This window comes from Thermobia domestica, chromosome 10 (assembly GCF_964235325.1).
Source record: "Thermobia domestica chromosome 10, izTheDome1.hap1.1, whole genome shotgun sequence".
Lineage (NCBI taxonomy): Eukaryota > Metazoa > Arthropoda > Insecta > Zygentoma > Lepismatidae > Thermobia > Thermobia domestica.
The window spans coordinates 18,007,848-18,026,295 of record NC_137463.1 but is presented as its reverse complement, the minus strand read 5'-3'; the positions used below and the strand labels follow the sequence as shown (position 1 = coordinate 18,026,295).

At 32.9% G+C, this 18,448-nt stretch overlaps 1 protein-coding gene across 4 annotated transcripts in view; it reads left to right on the top strand.

Moving 5' to 3' along the window:
* Positions 1-16,148, top strand: part of magu (SPARC related modular calcium binding-like protein magu) — a 213,902-nt gene extending 197,754 nt beyond the window's left edge. For 3 of the 4 annotated variants that reach the window (XM_081727812.1, XM_081727816.1, XM_081727815.1), the window contains 4 exons: positions 1,279-1,375; positions 3,419-3,509; positions 9,018-9,174; positions 11,727-16,148. In XM_081727812.1, the coding sequence (XP_081583938.1) occupies positions 1,279-1,375; positions 3,419-3,509; positions 9,018-9,174; positions 11,727-11,803 (422 nt within the window). In that variant the 3' untranslated portion in view covers positions 11,804-16,148. The remainder of the gene's footprint in view (positions 1-1,278; positions 1,376-3,418; positions 3,510-9,017; positions 9,175-11,726) is intronic. The other variant, XM_081727813.1, reaches the window with a different exon arrangement.
* The last annotated feature ends 2,300 nt before the right edge of the window (positions 16,149-18,448 follow it).

The following is an 18,448-nucleotide window of genomic DNA, read 5'->3' as shown; positions in this document are numbered from 1 at the left end:
TTTGTTACAGATTCCATAAATATATAATAAATAAATAAACAGTTTTCTGATCTTCCTTGTTGTCTTTGTCAATGCACCCTCTAAGAAATCGCGCTGATTATGGGCCTGATAGGGTCATATACATATATATTATTTTGTGTCTTGTTTATATTGCATGGTAGATTTACGAACTTTTGGATGATAAACTACTAAGGTTTAGACAGGAGCCTGAAGAAATTTCTGAAGTGATCCGATTATTGAAAATGATTTTGAAATTAAACCAACAAACTGATCAATCTGTTTGGTCTAGCATGTTCATATTCTGTTACAAGTATTACATCAGCATGAAATTCTGGTAACAGCCAGAAAATTTATATGTGGTTATTACAGTAATTTAGAAGTTCTTTTTTTTTTTGGGGGGGGGGGTACTGTAACACTACTGATTCATTAGAGTTACCAATACGAAAAAGTACTAGTTTACTAGAGTTATGGGTTTGTGGAATCTTAGTAGCAGATAAAACATTGACTTTTTGATTGGATCAGAAAATTGCATAACTATTAGTAAAAGTAGTCTTCATTCATCTATATAGCTTCTGTTGTAAGTAACTTCGAAATAGAAACAACTCTTTAAGCATCCATTTCTGAAATTGAGAAAGGGTAAACTCTTCTTCAAATTATAGTAAACTGTATCCAAATCAGCTCGACGATCCGTCTTTGAGAAAAAAAAAAATTAAGTAGGTAGAATGCTTAATTCTATGAGAGAACATTTTAGAGTAGAAATTAAGACAACCTCGGGGTGTTCTACATAACAATAAGAAGAAATGTGAAGGGAAGAAAAGATTACATATTACCACTGATGTGTTCTAAAATTGAGATCAATCTAATTCTAAAATAAATCTCCTTCCTATGTTTCTCAATTTTACCGCAACACAGAAAAAAGGTTCTAAACTAATAATATATTAATATATACGTATAATGTATTGTGTATGTTACATTAGTAACATGTTATATGAAGAATATTATGTATTACTGCTAGAAGTTCTGAGCATTAACAGAAGACTCTGAATCTCATGCTTCCCTAATCTGTACCGCATTTTGACTCGTGTAAGCTGATAGCTATGATTAGATTGGGTTTCTGTTTTAAAACTATTCAAACTAATTTCAGTGCAAAAAGTCAAGGCTTGACGTTGAGATCGTTCAAGCCAAACCTGAGGTCTACTTCTCATTTTGCATATTTAGTCAGTTTGTATTCCTAGCTTTGAATTTCAAATTACTTTTCAACAGAACTTTATTTTCCAGGTTGTCCAAATCACAAGAAACAAGCTTTTATTAAAGATTTAATGGAACTGTTGAAAAAAATGATGGATGCTTCACCTTCTGGTAATAACACTGAAGTGTAAGTATCGAATAATTACTATATATATATATTTGAATACCGTTGTGCATTGCAAATGTAACTGAACAATAAATGAAAATTGTCTTCTTCATAACGCCATACAGGGAAAGATAGAAGGAAAGCGAAGAGTAGAAAAAAGGAGAGCACAGCTGACCGGTAATTTGAAAACCGGAAGAAAATATTGGGAGTTAAAAAAAGTAATCTGAAGATTCAGAAACTTGGAAGAAACATTTCCATACCCGAGCCTATGAAAGAAAAAGACCGTTTTTTAAACTAATATTCAAATTTAAAAGGACTACTTCGGGATTTCGAGAACCACTTGTGTTTCACAAATCATAGTTTGAGAAACGCTACAGTAGAGATCTCTAATTTGACTGTAAATAATTCGATATACTGTATAATCCGAGTTATCCCAAAACACTTGAGCGCTTAAAAACGGGAATTCTGTTTCTAGCACACTCTTGAAGTCAGTTACGTTGATATTTCCAACAAACTACGGATTGTTATACAGAAATGCAGTAAGTTCAGAGCCGTGCCGTGAGGAGGCGGGGCGACGGCCCCGGGCGCTGAAGTAAGAGGGGCGAAAAATTCGGGAGAAAAAGGAAAAAAAAAGATAGGAAAATTACTTGGAATACATGTATGGGGGCGCCGTCGTATACTCTCGCCCCGGGCGCTGATTTTCCACGGCACGGCCCTGAGTAAGTTAAACACATTTCATTTTTCCTGACTGTTCCAACCGAGTTATGTTTGTTTCTAAGACGTTTCCTTTACTTTTGTTTGTATCACAGTAAATTTAATTCCAGTGCTTAATCACAGAAACCAATGCTAAATATAAAAGAAAGATTGTTTCTACACTAAGTTAGGCACTCTGGAGACTAGACTGAACTGTAGAAGCTATGAAATGTTATGAATATGTTGGTATTAAAATAAATACAGTAACATGTACAATATTATTATACATATATTAATAGAGTCAATGTTTATTTTTCCATAATATCTTGCTCACGGGGCGGAGATTAAAACTCTCAAAATTACCTCTTACATGGTAAGATCTCGAGAAATTGAACTGGATGGGAAAGAGAGTATTTTGGATTACCAAAAAACTCAGATTATACTGAAAAGGAAACATTTCTTTAACTTTGCAGATTTTGTACATGTTACTGTATTTATTTCAAAATACAGTTATACTGTATTTATTTTAATACCAACATATTATTACGATTAATTCATAACATTTCATAGCTTCCACAGTTCAGTCTAGTCTCCAGAGTGCATCTAACTTTGTGCAGAAACAAACTTTCTTTTATATTTAGCATTGATTCTTGCAATTAAGCACTGCGATTAAATTTACTGTGATACAAACAAAAGTAAAGAAAATGTCTTAGAAACAAACAGAACTCGATTGGAACAGTCAGGAAAAATGAAATGTATTTAACTTACTGCACATAAAATTTAAATCACGTATATGTAAATCACGCGTGTTCTGAAAGGATCTGAGATTGAGTCTTAAAACTTCTCACCTGTTTATGAAATCTTATTACTCCACTGCTACTGTATATGTATAGCGTTCTACTAAAATTTTATTATATAAAAAGTAAATCATGTTATGCTTACCTCTCAAACAAGGCTGAGAAATCAAAGCTATCAAAAATAATTACAAACAGGTAAAGAAACTAATAAATAAGATCGGATAACTATTGGATTTCTAATATCTTTATTAAATAAAATTAAATACACTATATATATGGTAGTGTGTTTATTATCTATAATACATTGTATCTTGCTTTAAATTATAATAAGGATGATATTTTATGAAAGCAAAATTTCCGAATATTTATCTGTTCTTAATAATCACCGCAATGTTTGTTGCCATGCAATGGTTTACGATACCGGATTTATTGTCTTCATTTATCTACTACTGCATTGTTATAATTTTAATTACGTTCTTTATTTTGCTTTAAAGTTCTTTTAGTAGGATTTCATACAGGTATTTTATGCAATTTTGAAAATAATATTTGACGATAAATTATATTAATTTTACAGATTTCCATTAACTGACCTTAACTCGGATGCATCAGCTGATGAACAAATAACAACATGGAATTTCATGATGTTGGATCAAAATAGAAACAAGGTATGATATCAGTTATACATGTTCAAATTATTATTTTTTTTTTTAAATTAAAACTATTATTAACCTATACACCTACTTCAGACAATATGCTAACTCCTTCAGGAATGTTAACAATCATTTTCGTTACATGCAACTGTAATTCCTGAAAATTTCTTATACTTCCTAGCTTTCGCCTTTTCCCTAGGAAAAAAAATGATAACAATCATCAGGAAAATAAAAGAAACGGACTCACGGAGTAGAGTAGTTCCCCGAAAACGTCAACATGAGCTGGCAACCTTCCCTTCTTTAACAAAGAAACACACAAATTAAACCCATCATTTTGCATCGTGCTGCTTCACCATTTGACATATTTCTGGTAGCTAAGACAAGATGTTCTTGGCATTGCTCTACCCCAGTAACTCCGTTCATTTTATTTTTCTGATGTTTTTATCATTTCTCTTACTGTTTTTATTCTCCGTGAACAAAGTTCTAAGGTAGAGCCAAAAGCCAGGAAGTACAAAGGACTTTCAGGAATCACAATTGAATATAAGTAAAATGACGACACGTCTACTGTTTATTAATTGCAAATTCTACTGTTTATGAGCTGAAGTTGTTATAATAAAATGATGCCAGATTATGTTTTCAAAAAACGGTATATGTTTAAAGAAATTATAAATTTTGACATTCATTGATGCTAACACGTAAATGTGCACAAAAGTTAAATTAAAATTTTCATGATTTAAATCAAACATAAGTACAAGTTCCGCAAATAGAACGAAAATCACTCATGAGATATATCAATGGTTAGTTAATGAGTGTATTGCCACTTTATTCGTACATGCATGCAATAATTCTTTCAGAATAAATGTTCACACATGTTAAAAATAAAAGCTTAAAAATAGCCCTTCTGATTTAAAATTCATATGAATATTCCTCGTTTCATTTTAAAAGAAAAAGGTTCAAGTTAGTAGGCCCTTATTATTTTATCATTAATTCTATCCTATTTATGCATCGGAGCGTAGAACCCTATAAATTCAGATACAGATTTATTAGATTTGTTTAATATTATTAAGAGTTAGCAGATATAGAAGTAGTCAATACATAAAGTATCTAGTAGGTAATAATAAAAACAAAACCAACAAAATATTTAGAAAAAAAACTGCACAATTTTTTATCTTACAATATGAATTTTATGTAAACTTGATTCATCAAATGCACTTTTTGATTTTCCAAAATTTAAACACTCTTTAATAAATATATAATCTCCACTACAATAATGTTCATTTCCAACACCAGAAAAAAAATAGTAATCTATCTTCTCCTAACAATGTCTTAGGAACTATGCATTACGCCGCCCGCTTTTCAGAACAACCACTCACTCTCTTAACTCTCAAAGTCGGTGCTCTCATTTCGGACCACGTGAGTTGTACCACAGCCTCCTGCTATGATTGGACAATCCTGTCCACATATAGCAAACACTTGTGATGTATGAGCACTTCGCTTTATCAGTCTTTGTGTTATATAAAAAAAAATATTTTTATTTAGTGTTTAACTTTGTTCTTTTAAAAGACTGTACAGGTACTCTTTTTCTGTTAAATATATGTACAGTATATATGACGACCCAAACTATGGTATTTTCGAAAATCCAGCACTCAGGACGTTTCTGAAATTTTAAATGTCAACCTGTATTAATATCTTTTGAATAATTAAACCACTGTAATCATTATCAACTATATTTTGTCTTTCTAAAAGCGAGGCAAGAACATGTTATTGCATTATACCACAGTAATTTTATGCGCTGGTGACATACTGACAGTGGCTGTTCTACATGTACTTAACATAATCAAGCTGCGAGTAAGATTTATTTCACCAACTAAATTGTTCCTATACAAATATAGAAAATCACTTTAAAAGACTAAAAAAGTGGCGATAACAGATACTGATAATGTTTGAGATAAGTGGAAGTTAATAAAATTGTGTTCATTTTACGACACAAGAGCAATTATGGTACTAAGGAATTATTTTATCTACAAAACTATTAATTACTAAGACCAGATAGAGGCCATTTTATGATAAATACTATTACTTACATAATGAAAAGCTTCATATTATGATTTTCTCACCACTATAAGCCTATTGGTAACTTTTATTTATTCTCTGTTTTCGTTTAACTGCAGAACAGAACTTTGGTTTCCATCTACATACAATATAAGTAAATTAATTTGATAGTTTGTCAATAACATGTATTTAATACTGTCTCTTCGGGCTGCGATGACTCAGTGGTAAAAAGCTCGTCCCTGGCGTGTGGAGTCCCTGGATCTATCCAAGTTTCCGCCAAGAGGGCTTCGCGGTGGACAAACACAGTGACATCGTGGGTTTTCTCGGGGTTCTCCCGTTTCCTCTCACTTTCGTTAATTATACCATTATGACCCATCTCATCATCTTTCTTGTCCTCAGATCATAACTTGGAGCGTTAAACTAAAATTTAATAATAATAATAATAATAATAATAATAATAATAATAATAATAATAATAATAATAATAATAATAATAATAATAATAATATGTGATGCAAAGCCATGTTAAAAAGAGAACTTGAAATTTTCTTAATATCTTGTGAGATGTAACTTCTGTCATATATATCGTTACACTTACGTATTTATAGTTATATATCACGTAATCTAAAAAGTTAAAAAATTTCTTTGTTTTGTTGTTTGGTGGGAACATTTTATTGCATTATTTCCGTAGAAATAATCATTTCGAAGATAAAAAAGAAAAACTAACATGAACATGAAAAGGAAGAGGGAAATAAATCGAATTTTCACACATAAATTCTCATATATAGAGAGTCGTGATGGCGTAGTCGATTAGGCATTCACTACCAAACGGGCTGCCCTCGTTCGATTCGCTGGAAGGAGCAGGATGGGAATTTATTTACTTTTCTAGTCTCGTTCCAGTATGGCACAGGAGTTCACAAAGTCTCTGTAAAATGCATACGTGGAAAAGTCTGGAAGAAGGAGGAGTTCACACGGCCTCTGTAAAATACATACGTGGTGGAAAAGCCTGGAGATTGGAAGAGTTCATATAGGCTTTGTAAAATGGATACATGGAAAAGTCTGGAGGCTGGAGGAGTTCACACAGCTTTTGAAAAATTGATAAATTGAAAAGTCTGGAGAAGTTCACATAGCCTTTGTAAAATGAATGCGTGGAAAAGTCTGGAGGCTGGAGGAGTTCACACGGCCTCTGCAAACGGATAGTGGAAAAGTCTGGAGGAGTTCACACAGCCTCTATAAAATAGATAGTGGAAAAGTCTGGTGACTGTAGAATTTCACACAGACTCTGTAAAATGGATACGTGGAAAAGTCTGGAGGCTGGAGGAGTTTACACAGCCTCTGTAAAATAGATACGTGGAAAAGTCTGAAGGCTTGAAGAGTTCACACACGCTTTGTAAAATGGATACGTTGAAGAGTCTGGGTAAGTTCACACAGTCTCTGTAAAATGAATGCGTGGAAAAGTCTGGAGGCTGGAGGAGTTCACACAGCCTTTGAAAAATGGATACATGGAAAAGTCTGAAGGAGTTCACACAGCTTCTGTAAAATGGATAGTTGAAACGTCTGGAGGTTGGAGGACTTCACACAGCCTCTATAGAACGGATACGTGGAAAAGTCTCGAGGCTGGAGGAGTTCACACAGGCTTTGTAAAATGGTAAAATAGATACCTGGAAAAGTCTGGAAGATGGAGGAGTTCACACAGCCTCTGCAAAATGAATACGTGAAAAAGTCTGGAAGCTGGGACTGGAGAAGGTGGCCAGAGTATAGTGTTGATTACATCACATGCTTTACGTGTCAAAATTTGAGCAAATGTGTAGCCTTACTCCATGCAGCCCATAGCCTGTCCAAAACGAAGATGCAACTTTCCCTTTTATACTTGTTATATGTGTAAGAAAAATCGGTTGATTCCTACTATTTTCTCATGTAATATCAAGATCAACTATCATAGGTGTTTCTTAGTATAAACACTGGTGTTATCCAAGCACCATGAACGCCAATCTTTTGTGTGTAATTGTCCAAAGATTGGACTGAGGCGCAAAACGATTTATGCAGCACGGCGAGCAGAAGATTCGGCTTCTATGCCTGGCTCAGTTCCGCCCGTTACCACTGTTTGAATTTGAATTTAATTTCGTCACATTAAAAAAAAAATCAATAGAAACCGTAATATTAATAGTGTTACGACTTCAAGTATTTACTAAGGCTTCTAAAAAATACCTTTAAAACTATTTACAAACATTTTTTTACGCTTTTTGAAATAAAAATTACTTTTCAGGTGGAATCATTGTTGATCTTATATCAATTTTTTTGTCTTAAAATTTTAACTTTTCTACAGAATAATTTCCATCGTAGTAGTGTATTGAATAGTTTTATTATTGTTAAATTTATGCCTGTATACATATCTAATGAATCATTCTCTTATGTACATGAATAATAAGCTTTTCTTTTAGAAAAAAATAATCCTATATGCAAAATAGAAACGAAATTGCAAATTACTTAATCTAAACTTGTGCTACAAATATTATTCACTTTATGTATAAGCTCCAGCGAATCAAGGCTTTAGACATGATAGCTCGAGAGAGACAATGTTATGGTTCCGAAACAAAACAAATTTGGATTTTTTTTTTTTTTTAATCTGTAAGCCATGACTTAATGTCAGTACATAGGATTGTCAGACGTCCCGGTTTCCAATGAAAGAATTAAGTGTCCCGAAAAAGGCTTTCGGGACACCTGTTTGTCCTGGTTTTTGTTCTTCAGACAAAAAAAAAAATCAACCTGCAAGAACTAGTAGTCTATGTCTCAGCTAAAAACGGGAGGTTATGGGAAGATTTGTGTAGCCAATTAATTTTACTAAACAAACAACAAGGAATTTGGAAAGCACATCCATCCTTTCGTCCTATGGGTTGTTTTTCTTCCAGATTGAAAAAAAAAAGGATTTAAAAAATATTCAAAACTTTTTTATTTATCGTTCTGAATTTAGCGTAAATGCATCTTTTCTTACTAAATGCTAAATTTGTATTTCTTTTAGGGTAGTGTTTCTGACTCAGGTGATGACGCAACAAAGAAAAAGATATCTCGTCAATCATAAATGAGAGGGTGTTGTAATTGGCGCAATATTTAAAACCTGTTAAACACAAAAAAATGGAATTCGGAATAAGGGACGCCAAGCAGCTCTTCTTGTGTTACCTTTTCACATTCTTTATACCTAGGTATATATCCTAGGTACCTAGTATATAGGTGGTGATCCATTTGTGTTAACTGTGTACAGAATGAACTGGAAAATTGTGACTAGTAACCGGGAAAAGACAAGCAATTAATTGATTCTGACCAAATGAGTAGAAACCCTGACTTTATATATAGCCTGAGATTGGTGTTCCGGTCTTTCATTTACAAAATCTGGCAACCCTAGCACTACATAAATGAAAAGAAGGTGGAAATATTGTACATAATTCGTCTAATTGTTTTTCTTTCCTTTGTTAGGTTCTTGAAAGAAAAGAATGGAAAAATTTCAGACTACTTGTGGCAGCAAATAGACAGTTGAAAAGATGTGGGAAGAAACTTCCTCGTCATTGTGATATAAATCATGATAAGAAAATTACGCTAACAGAGTGGTTAAATTGTTTAAAAATTCAGGAGAGTAAGTAGAATTTTACTACTTAAAATTTAAGGAAAATAAGTGCATTACATGAACTTATTAGATACATTTAACAAATTAAGGTAGTCTGTTATACAAATATAAAGTGAATTGGATTGTATTTTCCTTTGCTCAAATTGTCAAGACTTTTTAATGCCTTTTTTTCGTAATTATTATTGGGTGAAAGTATTGAAGCAGTAGATGATCCAAAGAAAGAAAAAAAAAAGAAAGTTTTTGAATTGAAGCAAGGAGTAGGAGGAAGAAGGACACAACTGATTGATGATTTGGAAAACAGCAGAAAATACTGGGAATTAAAAGAGGAAGCTGAAGATCGAGAAACATGGAGAACTCTTATTATTATTATTATTATTATTATTATTATTATTATTATTATTATTATTATTATTATTATTATTATTATTATTATTATTATTATTATAGTTCCAGGGCATGTCAACAGGCAGAATACATAATAATAATAATAATAATAATAATAATAATAATAATAATAATAATAATAATAATAATAATAATAATAATAATAATAATAATAGACTTAATCTTTTCTATTTATCAGCTTGTTTGATTTATGACATTTGAAACAGGTTGTTTTTGTGGTTTTTAAAACATAAGCGAGTTCTAAGTTGATATCTCCAGTCGGTGATTTGACTCTAAAAGGGTATAAAGGTAACCAAGAAAGTTCTGTTGCTTTTTGTGGAGATCTGTATTGAGTTGAATGTGAATGGAGATAAAGCGAACGTCAGTTGTTGCTGTAGGTATATCCAACATACTACCTGGTTGTGGCAGTTCAGTTACACATTGAACTTGCGTAAGGACAAAGTGAACATGGGACATCCACAAATCTTCATAAGAGCGTGTATGCTGTACGAGTTCAGATCAGACTCCGCTGCAGCGGGGCGGAAGATATGCCAGACCTTTGGTGAGGGTGTTGTGACTACCTCAACAGAGTACCGGTGGTTTAACAAGTTTAAGGACAGTGACGAAACACTCGAAGACGCACCACGTGCTGGAAGACCAACACATGTGCAAAATGATCTTCAGACAGCAATTGAGACAAACAATGACCAGACACAAGAGAAATTGAGACTACAATTCAGTATGAGTGGAGAAACCATTCGGCAGCATCTCCATCTCCATCAACTTAGGAAGCACCACAAGTTGGGTCGATGGGTTCCACATGATTTGACTTCGGGCCAGAAGGCAACGCGAGCAGACACCTGTGTTTGTTTGTTGTCTCGTCTGAGGAAGGAGCCATTTCTGGACAGGGTGTTGAAATGTGGTGAGAAGTGGGCCCTGTACGAAACTCCAAGGCGCCATTATCATTGGTTAGCATTCTACGAATTGGTTCCCAAACAGCCGAAACCAGCACTGTACCAGAGGAAGGTTCTCCTGGTGTTTGGTGGACTTCTCGCGGCATCGTGCATCGGGAACAGCTACCAACTGGTCAGAACATCAATACAACTGTGTACTGTCAGCAGTTGAGCCGTGTTCAAGAAAAACTCAAAACTCTGGAGCCAACACTTCTGAATCACAAAGGAGTTATCCTGTTAAAAAAACAACGCTAAGCCCCACGTGGCTAGGATTGCAATGAATACCATTCTACGCGTTGGATGGGAAACACTATTGCATCCGCCATACTCCCCGGACATTGTACAGTCCGAGTATTACATTTTTCCATTCCTTGGAGAATTACCTTAGAGGACGCCAGTTCAAATTCCTAATAGAAGTACAAAATACACTTGATACGTTCTTCGCTTCATGGCCACCAAATTCTACCGCGATGGAATCCATGGCCTTCCAGAACGTTGGCAGAAGATCGTCGATGCTGACGGGGACTATTTTTGATCTTCCAGGTACGTCTTAGGTGACATATTGATGTTCGAAGGTGGTGGGTGAAAAAGTGGCAGAATTTTCCTGGTTACTTTTATATCTATCAATAGTGTTGTCCCGTTATCTCCTTTTGCTTTCACTATCAGCTGCAAAATGGCGACCTCAGAGCATCTACATATTGGTTAGGGTTAAACTATGTAAGAGGCAGTGGTATTATCTTGATGAACATTAGTGCAGAAGTTGTCCATTCAAACAGAGAGGTCCTAGATGATGTTACTTTCAGATTCATCTAAAAAAAAAATCCTTTCACGACGTTTTCTAGAAGACCTTGCAATTTTATCTAATATGTGCTTTAGAAGAAGTAATATGTCCGAAACTTTATTTTCTTGAAGATTCTAGTGGAAACCACGAGCTACATCTGTTCAGTTTAAACGGAAATTGCGTGCTAACTTTCTAATTTCGGCTTTGCCAAATGTAAGCCAAAGATTCGTCTGACCAACGCTTGGAATTTAAAGTCGAAGCACATTGACGCAAAACACTGTCATCTCTTTTAAACAGACGCTTTCCATTAGCTTGTTTCATACTTTCTAAAAACTGTGATATCTCTCGGCAAATTGCGATTTCTCTTGATTTATTGTTATATGTTCAGTAATGTTACATCATAAAAGCTTAATAATAATAATAATAATTTCTTTTTCTGTCAGCAGGAAGTAAAAGTTCCAGCAATTCTCCTAGAAATGGAACAAATCCGTTTGAAACCATTTTGATAAGTGACGATTGAAGACATGTAGTTTATTAAGCACCATGATTAAACCAGCTCTCTGAACAGAAAAAAAAAAAATGCCATAATAAAGTGCAAGCTTTTCTTTACAAAGAAAAGAAACTGTGAAACCAGTGCAAGTGCAATTGCAGAACAGTAGAAGACTTCGAAAACAGAAGACACGTAATTAGATTCCCAGTGCGTTTAAGTGTATAAGTAAATACAATATATGTTATTAGTCAGTTTAATAAGTATTTTAATTACTTATGAACATGTGAAAGCTTATGCTATTCTGTTACATCACAAGACTTTTTAAGTATTTTGACAAGCAAATATACCTCAAAAATAAAATATTTGCTTTCTATATAAGTGCAAGTTAATACGAAAGTGTCTTAGGAATGATATACTATGAGCTACCGGTTTTACTATTGTTGTTGTTATTTTGGATATAAAAAGAAAAAAAGTACTAACATATGTGTATTTTTTTATTTATTTAAAAACTGAATTAGTGTTATGTTTGTACATTAGCAAGAATAACTACTTGAGTTGATGACACTTTTATTTTCAAGAATAATTTTTCGCTGATAAAAGGAGTACCTGAAAAAAAAAAAAAAACTATTGAAATAAGTTAGATAAGAATTTATCTAACGAATTAAGTAATTACTTGGTATTTGAAGTTATTAACCATTAAGTCAATCATTAGTGTAAGCAAAACAAATTTTATTGAACGTGTTTATATCAGCCAAGTGCAATAAAGGAGTTGAATTACACATATCAAGATGTAATAAATGGTTGTCTGTATTCATTATATCAAATAAATGAATAATGAAAGTTATAAATTTTTGCATGTGTTAAGTTCAATAGGTCTACACCAAGTGCTCATTTATTATTATTATTTTTTTTAAGAATCATACTGATTCAGTAATTTTATACAATTTTTCAGTGTTAACAAAGTAATAAATCAATGAATAATAGAATTAGAATAAAGAGTTTCAAAGAAAAACTCTGTAGTTGATGTTTATGTCCAATTTTATTAATATTTTTCTACTTTTGATATTTTTAAAGAATAGCCTTTTAAATAATTTATATTGGCGCTCTGATAATGTATCAATAACAAATGAAATTTAAAAAAAAAAAAGAAAAAAAAAAACTCCTGTCAACATCTTTGCGTAAAAGAGGACTATTGTCCAATTCCATTATTTGTACCTGTAACAATGGGCAAATAAACAGTGTGTCATGTAACAAGATTAAAAGCAGTTCATTATCAAGATTATCGATTCTTGCATTTAATTTGTCTAAATATTTAGATTCAATGCCAATTTCAAATATGCTTGTACATGTATGTCCATAATATGGTTTCCTATCTTATAACGTTTATTGTGATAATATGATTTAATGTGTTCATTTAAGTTTTATTTTTTAACCAGGGAAAAATTAACCAAGAATATAATTATATTATTACTTCTTGATCGTAGATAGTAGTAATCTGCCCTTTCAGAACAATTTTTAAAAATTTGTTTAAAATTTTGTTGTTATTCTTCTATGGTGTAACTAGTTTGATTTAAGTATAACTTAAGTATGAATCATACAAAAATGATATGATCAAATTTATTGGATTTCCATTTCCACGATTTTGTTAAGCCAATATTTCAAAACTGTTCTTGATGTCATCGTAATACCTAGTTGCAATTGTGCAATAAATGAAATCTTTGAATGTGTTTAGAACATGTAAATGAGAGGGAATTGAATCTAATCTAACGTAAAACTTTAATAATATTGCATTGAAGAGTATAAATGAGAACGTTCATACTTTGTTTCAAATTATTGAAGGATTGACTTAATTATGAACCAGTTTTATAAAATAGGACTTTCAAATTTTTACTTATCATATTACATCTTATTAAGAATATTAAATATTCGTTTTTCATAAGAATTTGAGCAGAGTTGTATTCATAAATATGCATTTAAGGTGACAATTTTACATGCATCATATCTAGACAAATAAATAAATAAGAAAGTGTATTCATATGTATATTTACTTACGAAGATTAATTACCGTTTACAGATGCATTAGTGATAAAATCTATTTTATTAATCTAATTTAATATAAATTCTTATTTGGTACACATGATATTACGAAGCATTATCAGACAATCAGCTCAATACACAACTAGTTTCATCTTGCATGTTGGAATATTGTGAGTTGTAAGAATGACACAACCACACATTTGAGTATATTTTCGTTTTATTTTTTTACTTGGCCCTTCTATATTTTTTTAAAGAATAAACTGATATAGAAAAATAATTAAAAAAGATATCAACAAAAGAGGAAGTAACACCACTAGGTATATCATACAGATTAACAGAGACCAACGGTGTATCCGGGGAGGAGGGGAATGTGGTGAAGAGGCGATCCTCCCCCTTTTTGGCAAATTTGTAGTCGCTCATTTTTAGACCTTTCAGCATCCCTTCAATTTTAAATGGATGGTTAATGGATATTATTAGATTAATCTTGCGAAATGTCGGTTTGCTTTTAGTAGATTGTCAAAATATACAATATTTAATGTGATAGTTCCGACTGTATAAACTGTTTATCTTCTGCTGATCACTTTTTCTTTAGTTATTGCATAAGATCTTCAGTGTGTTCTTTCATATAAAATATTACTTTGCTTTGCGTTTCGTACCATCGTTACAAACATAGCATCCCACAAAGAGTGTTCCATACTTATATTCTCTAGCAGTATCCTTCCAAAGTAGCCTGTAACTTTTTTCCTCTACAATTTCATCTCTGACAGAAATTTTCCGGTACTGGAAAATTACCAATTACGTCAGTGAACTTTCTTCTTTCTTTTAAACATGTCAGAATCAAACGTCCGTATAAAGAATAACAGGGCTACGTGGAATGTAAATTTAATATTATATGTGCTTGGTAAGTTATGTAATTTAATTAGTTAATATGGTACCATATGGTGCTGCAAAAGTGACCTTGAAATATATTTATTTGTTTCGTCTTTGATTTGACACAACAATCATATATATTACAGAAACAATAGCACCACACAATAATAAATTATAACTTGTATGTATATGTCATTCACTGGTACAATAAAGTAGCATTTTTCTTCATTTCATTGATATAATTCTAACTTTTAAACGAAATATTTCGATTAATTAACACTCACATACAGAGTGGCCACTAAGTCTCGTTACACCTGAAAGTAAGTAACACAAAACAGTATATGTACGTAAATAATTATACGGAAACAACTGAATGACATGAACAACAATGCTTTCGAGAAGTTTTATTGAGATAGGAAACATTAAGTATTCAAAAGATCAGTCTGTCGACTGTCATTCTCATCACAAAGGATAACACGATGCCAGGTTCTGTGCGATATTTTGCGGAGCATTGCAGGTATAACTTGACGGAAAGCTTGTTTCACAGTTTCTTTCAGTTCGGCAATGCTTTCATGTGTTTTTGCATAGTCGACCGGGGTATACCCAGTTTTGCAGATCGCTTACGCGCCGATTTCTGCGACGATCTCTCTAGGGATGTAGTGACGAAACGACAGGTTTCTACTTGTGTGGACGCTCTGCCACTTCTTTCTTTATTCTTCACACTTCCTGTGACGAATAGTTTCTGTTCCCATTCTAAAAGTGTTTGTTTCGGGGGAGGATGTCGTTCAAACTTTGAGTGGAAGTCTGCAGGTACTTCTGCCAGTGTCTTACCTGTGTGGTTTCAACATGCACCCAACACTTCCTCAATACCGTAACTGAAAGTATCAGCCATCGTTCACACAATCTGAAACAATGGAAAACCTTACATTAGCATTTAGAAAGAAGTAACGGGAAACCTTACATTAGCATTTATCAAGGGGTAACGGGACTTTGTGGCCATCCTGTGAATCCTAAAATGATTTTTATATTCCTAGTTTCTGTGTTTTAAAATCCTTTTATGATTCCCAGGGCACATTATAGGTGGTGTTAATTAACAAAATGTGCCAGATGGAATTTGTGTTGAAATATTTCAATATTTCAGAAATGTATACGAGAAATTTTAATGTTTTTATGTTATATGTCCCTCCAAAGTAATAGTACCCAACTGTGAAAAAAGAAATATTTTGCTCTCTGAAGAATAACTAAACGATGTATATTTAATGTGTCAAGAAATTTGGTATTTGTTTATTGAAGGTATTGTGTGTTGTAAAATTGCTAGAAGTTTTGTTGAATCTTCATTAAAACTGTAATTGCTCCACAATTAATTTGTACGATTTGAAATTACTGCTTCTTTTTTGTAAATACAGAACTTAATTTGTAATAGTTCTTGTATTATTTGATTTCAATAAAGTTCCAGAAATACCTAGAAGATATTTCAGGACAAGCTCTGAACTGAAAATTAAAATTATTTCGTAGACCGAAATAACAGCATTATTTTTATTGATTTGATTATTCTTACTACCTGATTTCTATGCTATATATATATATATATATATATATATATATATATATATATATATATATATATATATATATAATGTGTGTGTGTGTGATTACCATTGACATTTCAGAGCTAGTTTATTTTCTAATTTTTCTTTGTTTTCTTCCTTCCTCTACTTTTCCGTTCTTATCTGATGAAGTATTTAACGAAAATGCTTATAGTGTACCTTCAGTTTTTGTGTGAATTCTTTGACTATTTTCTAGTAAATAATTATATATACATGTATATATATATATATATATATATATATATATATATATATATATATATATATATATATATATATATATATATATATATATATATATATATATATATATATATATACACAAATGTGTGTGTGTGTGTGTGTACGTATATTTTTGTGTGTATATATACAGAGTTACGGCCATTGAGCTGCCTGACGGTGTCAAAAAGTCACATACTGGACGCCCCTCAATGTGACTCAATTTAAATTTCAATAGCCCAGCTCCTAATTAACCTAGGAAGATAATTTTAGTATCAATGTCTTCATGAATGATGAAGCTTTCCACTGATATGTATTTTCACTAGTGGATACAGAGCCAAAGGCAAGTTAGCCAATGCATCCGGAATGTGGGTTTCCAGGAATTCTCGATAGGTGTTTCCCGTCAGCCTCTGCGGGAGTGTGTGTGGGCCTAGTAAAGTGTCACTGACAATGCCGCACCACACACTGAGAGCAAACTGTTGAGGTCTCCTGGAACTGATCCCATGACAATTATCGTCCGGCCAAGCGTGTACATTATGGTAATTGAAGATGCCTTCTTGTGTGAACTGAGCCTCATCTGTAAATATTATAGCGGATAGGAAAATGAGATTAAAGGCACACTGCTGGAAATATCACTGGAAAAGCGTACTCGTGGCAGATAGTCGGCTGCTGACAAAGACTGCACTCGCTGCAGGTGATATGGGTTCAGGCTCGCTCGACGACATACGCGCCATATCTGCATATGGTTTACACGTAGTTCATTCTTCATGAAGACATTGATACCAAAATTATCTTTCTAGCTTAATTAGGAGCTGGGGTATTGAGGTTTAAATTGAGTTACATTGACGGGCGTTCAGAATGTGACTATTTCACACCGTCAGGCGGCTCAGTGGCGGTAACTCTGTAACGATGCATTTTCCGACATATTGTCATATGAACTTTTTTACTTGCCTACCCATAAGGAAATTTTGCCGTACTTTTCTGTTACACCTTGAATATACTGATCATATGATTGTGCATTTCTGCAATTGCTGACTACCTTGCGCGTAAATATACACGCACAAGAACATGGGTTCAATTCCCGGTGGGAGAGACAAAAATTTAATTTCACGATCATTCATTTTCATGAGTTATTTGTCTCTTTTAGCCTACAGGGCATATTCCTGGGATGTTAAACTTAAAAAAAAAAAAAAAAAATCTTTGCACAAGAACGAAAGTTAATACTGTGAACTAAACCATACAAATTCTAGCACAATCAACAAAAAACTACTTATAATTACAAGAGTTAAATTTGTTTCATTATATTTTTTTTGTCGGGCAATGATTATCTTCTTTTCCCACTAAATGGTAGGCCATTCAGCATTATGCTCTTTGCCTACTACTTTCTTGATTTTTTAATTAATATGCATTATTTGGAGGTAGATCTTGCACATGAACTTCATACACGACGTGACAAACAGGAAGATACTGGTTCTTCCCTTTTTGGTATTTGCACCCGAGATAACTGGCAACATTTTGATATTGGTTTCTATCCTCTTTGATAATGTAGGCAGTGTTATTGATTTAAATAGTTCCTAATTGTTCCAAGAAATCTATTTTCAGTAGGATATCTTCATGCAGCTGCTTGATTACCAAAAATTCGAAAGTTGACTGCCGTCTTGTCGGTTCCCATCAGAGGCATAAATACAAAAGAGGATTGCAGGCCCCTGACAAACTTTTATGGTGTCTCTCTCTTCTGATTTCTATAACTGACAATTGACATCCTTACAAATTTTATAATAATTGTGTTATGCCCCGGCATATGGGTAGTCTATTGTTGGTTCTATTCTAATTTTAATTACTTCTCAAATTTTCTCACACTCAGATAAGTTTATTCTTCATTACCTTTTATTATTGAAAGCTATAGTTTCATGTTATTTGTAATTATTAAGAAGTATAATAA